Source organism: Rhea americana, unplaced genomic scaffold (genome assembly GCF_003343005.1).
Source record: "Rhea americana isolate MKP2758 unplaced genomic scaffold, rheAme1 scaffold_93, whole genome shotgun sequence".
NCBI classification, from domain to species: Eukaryota; Metazoa; Chordata; class Aves; order Rheiformes; family Rheidae; genus Rhea; species Rhea americana.
The window spans coordinates 2,071,504-2,086,032 of NW_028187122.1; the positions used below are offsets into that span (position 1 = coordinate 2,071,504).

The following is a 14,529-nucleotide window of genomic DNA, read 5'->3' on the forward strand; positions in this document are numbered from 1 at the left end:
AAAAGAGATATAAAGACTAAGTGACTATCTGACCAAGTCATAAGAATTTCTGGTACCAACTGCACTGCCAATCAAGCAAATGAGGAAAAAAACTWCAGAAAAGAAACCACAATTTGTGAAACCTCAGCAAATTAACTGATAACTGAGTTAACTGCATTAGCTTATGCAATTTAGAGAAGGAAAAAAAAAAACTGTAGCTATTTTGCTGCTGGAGTGCAAAAGTGGAATTTTTTTATTGGGAACATGCAAGTGTTGGTAATGTTGGTGTGGGAGGTCAGGAGCTATGGTCTCAACAGTTTAACCAGGTAAGTGGTGCAGCAGTCCACAGAACCCACAGAAACAAGGTAAAATAATGAATATTTAGGAAAGACGAAGGTCAGTGGCTGTGCTACTCACTTAAAGTACATAATTCTGAAGTCTAGCTGAGCAGTTCTATCCTTTAACGATAAAGTAGGGATAATAAATATACCAACACTGCTTCAGCCTACTATTATAAGGCTGTAACTAATACAATCTTTGAACCAGTATACTGAATGGAGACAACATATATCATAGTACAAGTGTTGTTATAATAAAGCTTACTGAACTGGCRTATTGGTCTCTAACTACTAATTACTCCAATTATTCCAAACAAAAACATTACACATTTTGGTATTTTCAGAGACATGTTAATTTTACCAGAAAGACACCACAAAGGAGCAACTGTTTCTAATTACAAATCTTTTGGGATACACACACACAYTCGTTACTTTTAGTAACAACTAAAACCAAAAACAGTTCATCTCACCTGTCTTGACTGGCTAAATAGCAATACTCTATGACCTTGCTTATGCCATATTTTTAGCAAGGACTCTACCACTATCATTTTTCCAGAACGTTTCCAATATCCAAACTGATCCGTTTCTTCCACTTCGGCATCTGGCACACCCTTCGAAGTCCTGGGACCACCAGAGAAGAGATCAGGGTGGTTGCAAATCTTTCTCAGGGCTACCAGTCCTGAGAAAATCTAAAGGACATAGGAGAAAAAAAAAATATATATATATATATACATATATATATATATATTTTTAGACAAGAACTATCTTATCTATATGGGTTGTGGTTAAGGAAAGGAAACAGCAATGGATTAATCTAATCATCAACAAGGAGGGTGGTTTTAAGAAGAGCCAGACACTAATACTTATTTCACTGAATATTTTGGGAAAAAATCAGTACAAGACACAGTCAATGAAATTCTACATTATTTGGAATTCTATTATGACAATAAGATTAAGAGAATTCTGCAACAATTTGCAAAATTAGCAAAGGCAGTCATTTGTTGTACCTCAGTATCAAACTTTCTATTCTAAAGAATCCTCCCCCCTAAGCATGTTATTTGAAATTAGGTTCTCCCCCCAACACACACATGCTGGTAGACAKAATCTGAGTGAAGAAATAGCTTCTGGATGGCAAGCATTCCCACTAGAATGCACAGTAACATGAGGAAAAGGTAAGTCAGCTTATTTAAACAACACATGGAGCTGAAATTGACCACTTTTAATGCCATGTTACAAGGGTTCTTTTCAATTATTCCTTAAATAGAAGGGTTATTCATTTTTCTGATATAATGGAAACTCATAGCAAGAGAACCAGTTTGAAAGAAGCAACCCTGTAATCTTCCACTGCTAGAAGCTGGATGAGTCAGCACAATTTATGGTTTAGYGCAACACATCATACAGTTCTGTTTGTTTTCAACTGGGATTCACTAACGCCATCATAAAACATCTAATAAAAGCATTCACATTTACTGTCCAAAATTTCCAGAACTCTAGCAAATTTGAAAGCCATCTTAGAGGAATCTCTGCAGATAGTCTTGTACAAACTGCCTTCTGAAGTTCAAGCTCCTGAAAATCATCTTCATTGGGATAACTAAAATTGCTGGCCACTTTTGAAAAATTTGACCACCATATCTGTGCAACATCAGTGTGTACGGGGGAAGAGCGTCAAAAGAGTGGTCGAGTCACCTCCTGCTCTGCATAGCACTGCAATACACATGGCTTACTAACCATAGAGCTAGCTGGAGCCACTGGGGATGGGAGAAGAGGGGAGGGAGGAGGCGGCACAGGTTAACTGGAATTCTACCATTTTTACTGCGCAACGTTCATAAAAGTTTCAGTTCATAGTTCACAGGACATGGAAATGTGTAGTAAATGATGCATTACAATCAAGAAATATTACTTCTCCTCTTACAAGGGATCTGTGTCTTGCAGCTAAAATGTGAGTGGAAAATGTCCACGAGGTCAAATGGACCAGATGAGTGAAAGGTAGGAGCCATGGAAAACAACAGGCATTTTAGAATGTATTTCACATTACTGCTGGCACCCTGGCCACAGTCATTTCAACACTTGCATCGTGAGGAGGGATACAAGAGATGTTGAAGTGACTACCCAGACAATAACAAGCAAGCCTGCTATTTGCTTTGCTATATCATGAGAATCTGTGAAATCATCTGTCACATGAAGAAGTTACCATCTCTCAGCCATCTCTCTTGTCATCTCTCATCATAAGAGGTTACTCTAATTCACATTTGGAGTTTGTTAAAAGCACACATACAGTAAACTACAGCAGGCCATCTAACAAGCTGTAATTTGTTCCAAGGACCACAGACATTTCAAAACCCATTCCACTTCTACTTTTGTCACCCCACTACATAGGGAATATTAACAACAAGAATTCCATAAAACAGTTTTGAGATAAAAAAAGAGCACACATTCACAAGACTAGAATTGATATCAATGTGTTTGGTTCCCTTTCTGCTCAGAAACCAGCTAGAAGTATGTGAAGGTCAATTCATGACTTCACACATCGAACTCCACTTGTCATCATTGACCTTAATTAATGCCAACCTGCATATCTCCATTAAGAATCTGGTAAACTTCTTTAGAGTCGATGAAATTTTGATAGACTTGACGTTGCTCATCTGTCAAACGACAAAACAGGACCTACCAAAAAACATAAAAACATCAAGCTGTAAACGCCCGACATGGTAAGCTTTAAACTTTCACAACATGGAATATGAAACTTCACAGACAGGTCTGACACACTGAAATATTAAATTAAAAGATACTACACAGAGATTATTGCAGATAAAAAAATACTGTTAGAATTTTTAGAGAATGAGCATAGTCATTAAGATCAGTTTCAGCATCTTTTCTATGTTCTTTTCCAGTTGTTAATATTTCCCTCAAATTCYTTTAATTCTGGAAGTGCTGCTATTTTCTAGTTTCAATTAAGTAACTGTGCATTGTTTTTCTCAAAGCTTTGCTAGCAGATGCACAGGAAAGCATGTTCTGTAATATCCCTTATAAACTGCAAATTCTCTTAGTACCTCATGGAGAAACATTAGGTTAGTACACACAATCTGTGTCATTAGCCTTTGAGCATGAGCAAATAATGATTTTTCAGACAGTCTGATGGGCTAAAATGGAACAAAATCACTTCCTCGCATCTTGTAAGACACCCAACATTATGTCGTAAGTTGAACATATATAACCCTGTGACTGACAAGAAAAATCAAATTCTTTTAGTCTGCTTATGATTGCAGACTTTAGAGTAAGTAGCACAGAATCTTTCAAGTAAACTGAAATGAGATTTTGATTTAAAAAAGCACATGAGATTGCAGAGCAGAAACACAGAATCTATCCTATTTACTTACTGTCTGCCTTCAGTACCCAAGAAGAATCATTAATATGTCTRCTTCTCTTTTAAAGGGAGGGTCAAAGAAGAAAAAGTGTCAGGACAGGACAAGAAAGCCTGAAGCACCTGAGAAGAATAAAAATCTAACCCTTATTACAAGTCAGTATTTGTAGGCGCTTCAGTTGCTTAGAATCATCYTCTTTTAAGTCATCCTCTCCAACTCTAACTTGAGTTGAAATATATCTTAAAAACATCTATAAATTTCAGATCAAATGACTAACATTTTGGAATCTTATTAGAATATGCAACTGAGTTAGCTTGCAATATGAACTACTGTCATGAAGTATTTTTCTACTTTTTGCTGCTCAAGTTAACCTTTTACCAGCAAACAACTCTGAAGCATCCAACAAGAGACACTCCATAGGAAACACCCCACAGACAGCTCACTTAGATGTTTATGGCCTGTGAGGGCAGCATTGTCAGGTCTATTTTATGCTTCTGCCTGCACTTTATTGTACACTTTGTTTTTRGATGGAAGCATAGCTGTATAGGCCCTACAGGACTAAAGCCATTGCTTGCTCAGAAAACAGGTGAAAAGAATAAGCAACTTAGAAGTTCTCCATCTTTTGTTAAGCAGCATTTAATCTGCTATTTGTCTGCTAAAGTCCATGAAAGATGATGGTTTGAGGAGGAAAACAGCTCAAATCTAGTAGCAAAGATAAGCAAACCTGTTCATTTTTATCTGGAAGTGAAAGGCTCATTTTTACATCAGCCTTCATTCTTCGCAGCAAGTAGGGGTTTATGGTATCTCGTAACACACATGCACATTTGTATGCGGTTTTTACCTGAAGAAGGAAGAAAAAGCACAAAATTTTATTTTGGTTCTTGGTATCAATTTCAGCAGCAGAAAAAATTCACTAATTAGCAACAGGAAAAGTCTCATAAAATGAGATACTATAAACATTTATGATTTGTGCTGATACATATTTAGTTGTTCAATACAACATAAATTGCAATAAATCTCATGTTAGCAACAACAACATCAAATATTACTCAGATACTACTAATTTACCTTTCGTAATTCAGCAGAATTTATGAAGAGAGAACAGAAATAAGAGATCTCTTGGCTAGCAAGAGCTAGCCTTTTAGAGCTCCCCCTTTAAGAAACCAACCTATGAATATAAACCAAAATTCACATGGAAAGAATACTAATACATATACTGAAGATCAAAAGGAAACCTAGAGCAATGGTAGTTACTAGACAATAAGTGAAGATTAGCACCCACTTGAGACTATTAAAATATATATATATATTGGTACAAGAAAATCCCCATGATCACAGAAACAAAAGGTCACTCTGGCCTTAAATGGATCATATGGTTCCATAATGGGTAATGGATGTGTGAGATGGGTATTAACTGCGCATAATGGCTAAAAATACCTTCATTTCTCCTAACACAAAACAAAGAATACAATAAATTATTGATATGTAAAAACCAGATTGGCTATTCAATTTAGTAAATTACTAAGCCTTCAACACGGGAAGCACTTAAATTCAAAGAGAAAATAAAACTTTAGAAATTTACATGCATAAAACATTAAAAAGAATGTTAAAATGGAAACAACTATTAGCGTTTATACAGAACTTTYAATATATATAGGCTATCACTACACAGACAATTTCTCTATCAGCTAATATAAGAAATGTTAAGGAGTAATAAATATTGAGAATCAAAACTACAAAGATGAACACATTTATTCAAAAAATATTCTAAACAATTGCTTTTGAATAGTTTTTAAATAGTTTAAATATTTTTAGGCTTCTAGTTGTTATTTTAGTCTTTTTAATGGAAATGGTTTCAATTTGGATTTCAGCATTACTCTACAGTATCTAAAATAATTTACTAAAGCTTGAAATTAAATAGGAATTATTCTATTTAATGGCATCAAAATATAAGATTAATCACATTTCACTATACATGCTTATTTTTACTTCAAGTCAGAGAACACTTCTAATGACTTAAATTTAAGGTTCTTGACAGGCAACAGTTGTGTATATGCTATGCCTGCAAGAAATGGTCTCATTTAGTTAGCAGTCCTCCTCACACATATGGAGGTAAATACACATGAAACTATTTATTGGATCAGTGTCTGAAACATACAATGTGGTATATATAAAAGTCAATTTTGAAACAACATAGCAAACAGTTTCCTTTAAACAAAGTATTATCAAGTACTTAAGGCATTTTGGTCACATTTACCTGTACAGGAGAGGCATTGGAATATCCTCCCATGGTTATTGGAACAGAAAATTGTTCCATGAACACAGGCAGCGTTCCCAGTTTCCCCGGGAATACAAAGTCAAAGAGGGACCAGAGYTCCTTTAGGTTATTTTGCATTGGGGAGCCAGACAAGATGATTCGATGGGGTGTGCGAAACTATTAATAAATAAAAAAAAAAATTAAGTTCAATTTCACCACCAATTAATTTTCTAATTTTAAAATATGTAGCTCAATATTTCTGAAATAAGCAAGAGCTTTCAGCAGGATATTATCCATAAACTGTTAGCAGAAACTGTACTTATTCTGCAGAACATGAACACTAACAAGCAATTTCACATTTATCCCTAATGCCAAATTATTAAACAATGTAACATTTCTGACTTTTCTCTCTATCTTAACTCTGTACATTCATACATCATAGTGATCTATGCTTTTGTTCTTTAAAGAGTCAAACTTGTACTTTTATGATAAAGCAATACAAAGCTATTAGATCTTGAATGCCATSCCAGTCCCCCAAGCACTGAAAACTTTCCATTTGTTTTATGATAAAGTACCTGCTTGCATGCAAGTGTGACCGCAGCATTTGGATTTCGGATTTTGTGACCCTCATCCAAAATCACATAATGCCAATCATAGCTGTGGATGTTATCCTGCATCAGTCGAATGTATGAATAGGACGTAATTAAAATTCCATGGCATGAAGCAATTTCACGAATTAGTTTCACCTAAAATCAAAAGGTGCATATTGTCAGTAACRTAGTGAGATAAAAAAGAAAAATCTGTCCTAATGAACTACAGGTTTGCTATCCAAGATATAAACAAAAACTTTGGAAAAGCAGATAATTTACTTTGCCAAGAATACAAGTCTAGACAAGACCTCTGGGACTTCGGGCTCATCCTATATTTACAGTTTCATAAACTTCATGCCTGTTTGTGTAGGAATTCACCAGGGGAATGCATTAACAGTTACGCAGTGATTTTTCTAAGAGCTGCACAAATTAGTTCCTGACATAGGACCTGATCCTACACTGGCAAAATGAATGGCAGTATTAAGACCGATTTAGTGGATGCCATGTTAGAACACTTGGGCAAAATCAGAAAAGATGATGGGCTGTGAGGCAGCTTTTAGTTATATAAACATCCAACTGGAGGAAAGAAAAAAAAAGGGGGGGGGAGGTTGCTAAAGGAAGGACAGAAGCATAGGACAACAATGTTTTTAAGAGATCTACACAGTCTAAACCATCAAGAACACTTATTAGAAGTGTCTTAAAAAAAAGAGAAAAAAATCACATCAATTTCCTTCTTGTAATACTTCTTGCTATATAAAAAAACCCAGTTCTTTTGCACTTAACTATTCTAGAATTGCTACTCTCTGATCATCACTTCCTGACAAAATCATAGCACATAATCTAAAACTGGCATCATCTTTATTTTCTCAAAAGGATACACAATCTTTACAATAATCTGTATTACAGAAGCAGTAGGATTCCTAGACAGAATCCTGTCCTAGACAGAATTAACCTCCAGAGCTTAATTTTACCTGGTGCATTCCCCATAGTCTGCAAATGTGTCCTAGAGTCTCAGCAATGGTCTATCATAGAATATCATAGACACCTCTACCCAAACATTTAAGACAAATCATCTCGGGTGATTTCAAATTAAAAGCTTGTGAAATATGTAACCTCTCCTAGTTTTTGCAATTAATAGGGTATGTCTGCAATTAGACTGACTTACAGAATGCTACACTGTTGTCATTAAAAGATGTTTTGTGAAAGTGCTGCTGTTATTACAGAGACTCAAGAGACCAATCCCTCCTAGAGGGCAAACAGTGGACTAGCAGAAAACAACAGCCATAAATCACACTGTCAGGTAGCAGAGAGAGCAGGAGTGAAACACAGGCACATGAAGGCCATTCACTGTAAACACACCACAGAAGAATCCTGGTCAGGATTTACTGAATCTGTAATTAATTAAAACTTCCTTCCAGCTAAATCTTTAATAAGCAAGGATTTGTGCTGACAATGAAGAAATACAACACAATTTTAACAACTAACTCTACAACATTTATTAACTATCATTTTACTGTTACAAATTACACAGCTTTAGTTGCAGCCCTTGGAATACTTTAAATCTTTTAAAATATGGTAATAAATTTAAAGCTAAACTGGATGCACACTGTTTTGATGTTGTGGCATTTCAGAACTTATGCTATTTTATCATTTATTTAGTTCACAGCGTCTATTTGGTTAGATTAAAACATGTTTTATTAGGTGTGTTGAGTACCTATCTGTAGCTAGTTCTTCTCCTTTTGAAGCTACATAAATACAGTTGTTTTGAATGAAACCTACAGAAATAAGGTTTTAATTTATCCTTTTAGCAGTTAAAGTAGCTTTTTAAAGAGAATTCAAACTCTTCAATTACATTATGTATTAAAAAGGTAATATTATTAAACAAAAATGTATACATAAAAAGTGAATGTCAAGAAGTATCACAGTTATCACTAGTGTACTCTCTAARCACATTTTATCTATTTATAAAGCAAGCCTGAATCCACCAAGATATCTAGTTATTTACACAATCACATATTACTTGTCAATCAAAAATGCATTCTTCAGCATTCTTCAGCAGTCTTTTCACTATCTCAAAAACAACCATTAAGCTCAGAGAATCATAAATTCAACTTATAAAACCTCTTTACTATTTCCCCACCCTATATAAAACAATTTAAATCGCATCATGAAAAGGTTACTAAAGAACATATCACAATGTTTCATACGCAAAAGTTGCAATAAATATACAGCAAGCCCTCTAACTCTTTTTAACAGTAATGTTATTCACTGCAGCATGATAGTAAGTTTATCAGAGTTTGGTCCTTAAGACAGAAATACAGTCTTTGACTAAAATACAAGTTCTATATCCAGTTACGCCAATAATAGTAACCTTTGTAGTTATTTTCCTTATATGTAGATTAGGTACTCTACCGTGGAGGTAGAAGGCTTAAATTTCTACAAAGAAGCATGCAAAGTTATTCTCAAATAGATGGTGCTACAGATACAGTTATGAAGCAACAATTATTTCTGAAGGTTGTATTTTGCATCCAGCATTTGACCAGAATAAAGCAGTGTGAAGTTATGGCTTTATGGCTTTACAGATTGTATCTAAACACCACCATAGAGAATCATTAGGTTCAGCAACAGTTCTTCTGAAGATGAAGAAATTAGAAGTTCAGCACTGACCTTAAAGATAAAGCCTCCCTCCATATTTTGGATGTTAAACATAGATAGCTAGTATATTGCCTCTTAGATTCTACGGTCTATAAACTATAATATGCAGTCAAAAATCCTGAAGTAACAGGACAAACTGTACAGAAGGCTTTTTTTCCCCCCTCTACTCTTGGAGGGCTTTTTCTCTTTATCTTATGTTCTACATAAATGAAACATCATTTATGACATGCTATATTCATGTACTACTTTATTCTCTCTCATCATCAGGGGTCTTGGAGTACTTTGTAGTCGCAAGTCCCTTTAAACTAGATAAAGATTTGGGTGTAAACCACTGTAGGATATTAATAGCATACAATGCACCACAGGACACATTTTGACTTTGAACAAGGTTCAGCATTTGTAGGTAAGTTGACTTCATGGAGGAGAACTACCACAAATCTGATTCTTTCTACTACTTCTAGATTAAGCATTTTTTTCATAAAAGCAGCAAATTATCTTCTCTAAACACAAAAAGGGGAAAAAAAAAGCTTGATATTTCTCACACAGCCTCAGAACTAGCTCCAAACTCTTGGAAACTTACCCAACTTGCTGTTTTATCTTCTTTCCATCACCTAAAATACCACCTATCTTTGCTTGTGGAAAGCTGGAAACCTTTAAACTACTAATCATACTTTAAGGGCTGAAATTGGAACTTAGTGTTTATCTCCCATATTACTACACTGTCTACTAGCACTACTTCAGCAAAGGAATGAAGTAGTCTGTCTTCTGAAGCATCACATATGCTAAAAACATAGTCAAATACTATGGCAGCAGAGGTATTTATCTAAGTAGGATGCTTCAAAGACTCATCTGAAGTAGCTGACCAGATTGGTGGTCAGCCAATTTGCTGCTTACAATTTAGGGTGTTATTTCATACTATTATTGTGGAAAATCCTAAAGCTGCTTGTAAAGAAAACCAAAAATGGACTGGGAAGAAGAGGATACACYGAGGGAATGATGGCTCAGTCTTTCACTTATCACCCTGCTCAGAAATCTTTTAGTGACTTTAAAGAAATGGTAGGTGCTAGCTGATTCATATTAAAGAAGTAACTTAGCTTCCACTGTGAATCACCAATCCAGAAAAGGATGCCTACTTCAACACTGGAACATGAAGTGTGTATGGGGAGGAGAGCACAATCTCATACAAATTAATATTGAAGTATTTTTGCTTTTCTACTGCAGAGTTGAGACAGTTTGAAGGATCCAAAGCTGTGCATTTAATCAACATAATTAGTGTTCTTGAATATATAATTATSTGTAACTGCTCTTCTCTTATTTTGAGAAAAGCTACAGAAACAGTTCAGACTTCAGTTCTTTAAAATTTAGCCTTGAGTGTTACTGGTGTATAGTGGGTTTTTTTTCATAACTGTTTCTTCTATTTCAAAACCCTTCTCAGCCCATAGTTGCTCTGTGAATCCAGTATACATTTAAGTCACATATCAGATATTATAGCTGCAGTTTAGTTTTTCTTGTCTGAAAGCTGAAGGGGATTCAAAATTCTGCTGAGAAACAAATCAGGGTCAARTTTAGCCAGAAAATCAGATTCAGCACTCTTCAAATAGGTAAAACTATTTATCAATAACAGACTGATAACTGAATAATGCACACTGCAGGGACTTGTAATTGATACGCAGCCATATTCCTGAGGGAATAAAACAAATCTGGTTACATGTGAAGACAGAGTGCTCCATTGCAGATGAGAATGCAGACAACTCGCACTGCATGTAAAACTGAGTAATTTTATACTTAATTTCCACTAGCAAGTATCTGTACTCTGATATTTGGTTCTCATCTTTGAAACTTAGATAATCAAGCAAGCAATAATATCAATAAATGGACAACAATTTAGAGCACCACATGAAATATTTTCTTTAAAAAAAAAAAGCTGGAGTTCTGACCAGTTCTGACAAAAGAACGCTGTAGGGAAAAAAAAAAAAAAAAAAAAAAAAAAAAAAAAAAAAAAAACACCTAGAAACACGAACGTTTTTAAAAGAGGTGACAGAATCAAAAAACCCTGCTCTGTTCTTCTACATTTATCTTCTGAGCCACAGGCTCAGTATCACTAACTGAAATGAAGCATAAGGCTTTGGCTAGTATTAATTTATAAGAAAACAATTAGCTCAGAAGAGATGCTTTTCACACTCTTCTCTGTGAAGAAATAAATTCATGGACAAGTTCAAAGAACTGAGAGGTAGGATTAATCACGTCAGTTTAATAACTGACACTTCGGCATCTTAGAAGATGCAATTTCTAAAACAGAAAACACTTATCCATAAAGATCATAATTTTACCAGTGTGGCGAYAGTGAAAGATTTAGTATTTGCAAATACTTCAGGATTCCTGACAAAGTAGTCATAAGTATTTAGAAACAACTCRGGCGAGAAATCTAAGTTTTATCAATTGGAACACCAGTTGCTGCCTCTTGCTGCTACGAAATAATGTCTGCCCAGTAGGACATCTGTCATTTACTTAACGTTTTTCTGCATAAATCTCTTTTGTCAGTTTTAAGATTAACCTTTCTTTGTTTCTTAGAAATCATTTGTCCCCCTCATTCATAGGTCTGTACAGATCAAGTTGCCCTACTGTGTTTTAACCATGAACACTCTGCTGTCCAGCAAGTATAGGATAAAACTTTTCTAAAAATCCATGAAGACCTTTCACTCTCCAACATCCAGTTGCTTTAAGTAACAATTAAATCCTCTCCTGATCCAGACCGGTCTAATCTCTGCTAGCCCAGAGGCTGATGTAATCTTTTTGACTCCAAAACAGGGAACAACATTCAGTTTCCAGATCCTATCTGCTTTCAAGTCAGCTGTCAAGCACAAAACCCTTCTCATCYATGTGTTAACAAATGACAATACACTAACAGAACAACAGGCCAATACTGGAACTATCAGTTTAATTCCAAGTAAGTCTGTGCAATATTGAGACAACAGGTGCACAGTGACTTGGCTACCAGCCATGTAGAATTAATCCCTATTGAAGAACATACATATATTCTTATGCAATCTAATGGCAATTTTCTGATTTATTTCTTAAACTTATTGTTAGCCAAAGCATAAAGCCAGCGTGGTCTCTGGATGAATATTATAAAATCTGAACACATGCAAAGCAGCCTCCTCTAATGCCACAGGTAATCAGAAGATGGAACCATCATAACATGGTTAGATCAGCACTAACATATTGAAAAAAGAGTGGAGGTTGAAAATAAATTCTAGGTAAGAATAAAATTCATGTAACAAAATTTCTGTGCACAAGTGGTATTTATGCTAGTAAATTAGTAGCAAATTCATTTCTTCCAAGTATAAGGACATCTAGAATGAGGAAGTATTTTCTTAAATTTACTCTAGTCACAAGTTCATACTTTTTTGATTAGGTAGTAACTTGGGAAAAATGTACATGAGTTGAAGACCACATCAGCTGCAATGCTTTTGTTTAAGCATYCTCTTTCAGCTATCAAAAGATGAGCGATGAGGGTAAAACTGAAGGACTGAACCTATTTAAAGTCACCAGCCGGTATCCAAATTCCTTAAGCTGTTGAGAACAGGTTTTGGGATGACAACAGAAAGATGAAGACCTGAAAACTTGACTATTCCTCTATTCCTGTAGATGGAAAGATTTGAGCCAGTCTGACAAGCTCATTAATTAACAAATATCCCAAAATAAGCATACATGATTTAATTTAGGAAGACATGCAAAAGTGTTATTGAGGTCAGCAGACTTTTAGGGCTTGAAGACATACCAAGTTAATTGAACAACAGGAAGTTATTAGCACATTAGAGTGTTCTATTCTTTTTTTTTGCCGTGTACTGTAACTGTATCGATTATCTCACAATACATTTAATCAAGTGCAATTAAGTACCATATAATTTTAACATTATTACAAGAAACTCAATAAATATTTAAAGAGAAATTTAAAAATGGTTTTCGGAATCCTGCAAATCCATTTAAATATCTGAAATATGAGACCAAGAGAAAAAAAAAAATCTAAGTTTTCCTTGCTGTCCTCCTTCAAGCTATCAACGATTGAAGCTTTACATAAGCCAGGCTTATCAATTTAAGAAAAGGAATAAAAACACACACAAGACATTGGTCAAACAAATATAAAAGCAGAAAAGACAGCACTTGAAGAGCAAAGAAAAGGAGAATAAAAAGAAAAAAAAATCTAAAAAAACACAAAACAGACAAAAGCAAAAATGAAGTTACACTGTCTTTAAAGAAAGTGAGATTAAGTGATATCAACTGACATACTGACCAACCAATGAGAACTTAACATGCCTGTGCAAATTAAATGAATTAAATAGTAAATCAATGATATTTTGATGCACAAAAAYGCAAGGAAAAGATTAACCTGTACCAGAAGTAGGTATGCCAATATGTTCTTAGATTGATCAGTAGCAGCAAAAAAAGCTGACAATAACACAGACTGTTTCATAATTGTAAAGCAGACAGCGGAAAGAGATGGATCATGAATTTGAATGACAGTGAGGCACTTACTGACYTACTGAAAAGACTTTACAGAAAATTATAGAGAAGCTCTGAAAATTCATCAAAAATATAGAAGACTTTCCATAATGAATCCAGAGAATGGAGGATATTCTCAGCATCTTTGAATATCTTAACTACAGATTGCAAACTTTTTTTTTTCCTCCATAGGATGCATATATTTGTGCTTAAGTTTTCACTGCACTGTAAAAGTGACTAGAGGAAACTATGCACACTTTAAAATTGACATGGGTGGCCTTATAGAAATTGAGACAGAGAAAAAAGTTCACATTAAATTCAACATGGGAGACTTTTTTTTTGAAGTTTTTCTAGTTCTTTTCTAGTCAGTGATCAACCTTCAGATACATCTACCTTCAGCAAAGACAATTTCAGTGAAAACATTCAAGAAAGTTAGCTAGTRTAACATGAACACCACTTGAAGACCAAGGCAAAAAAAAACCATTACGTATCATAATATGTTGTTTAGTGTACATACATACACATACTTTTCAAGGAAAAGAACATGTTAGCATTAAAAACATTGTACATTTTGTGTTTCCACGATAAATTGAGGTATATCTAACACTACAGAGGCATGATAGCAAGTTTTAAATACATTAGATCTGTTCAAAAGTCTAGTCACGACAACATGGACTTCCATACAAGCACAGCTCTCTGAACAAGAAATCTACTATGTCTGATTTGTTCAAGCAACTCTATCCTACATCAAACTGCAAGTGTACTCCTTGTCATCTTTTTGTGCAGTTTCCAAAAAAAAAAAAAAAAATTATACACATAGTGAATGTTTTACACTTTTAAAACAA

General features: G+C 34.7%; 1 protein-coding gene across 7 annotated transcripts in view; it reads right to left on the minus strand.

Moving 5' to 3' along the window:
* ERCC6 (ERCC excision repair 6, chromatin remodeling factor) overlaps nt 1–14,529 on the minus strand; it is a 50,124-nt gene that overhangs the window by 8,804 nt on the left and 26,791 nt on the right. For all 7 annotated transcript variants that reach the window (XM_085324827.1, XM_085324823.1, XM_085324824.1 and 4 more), the window contains 5 exons: nt 6,512–6,682; nt 5,937–6,113; nt 4,404–4,520; nt 2,886–2,981; nt 788–1,006 (listed from right to left, as the gene is read on the minus strand). In XM_085324827.1, coding sequence (XP_085180953.1) covers nt 788–1,006; nt 2,886–2,981; nt 4,404–4,520; nt 5,937–6,113; nt 6,512–6,682 — 780 coding nt within the window. The remainder of the gene's footprint in view (nt 1–787; nt 1,007–2,885; nt 2,982–4,403; nt 4,521–5,936; nt 6,114–6,511; nt 6,683–14,529) is intronic.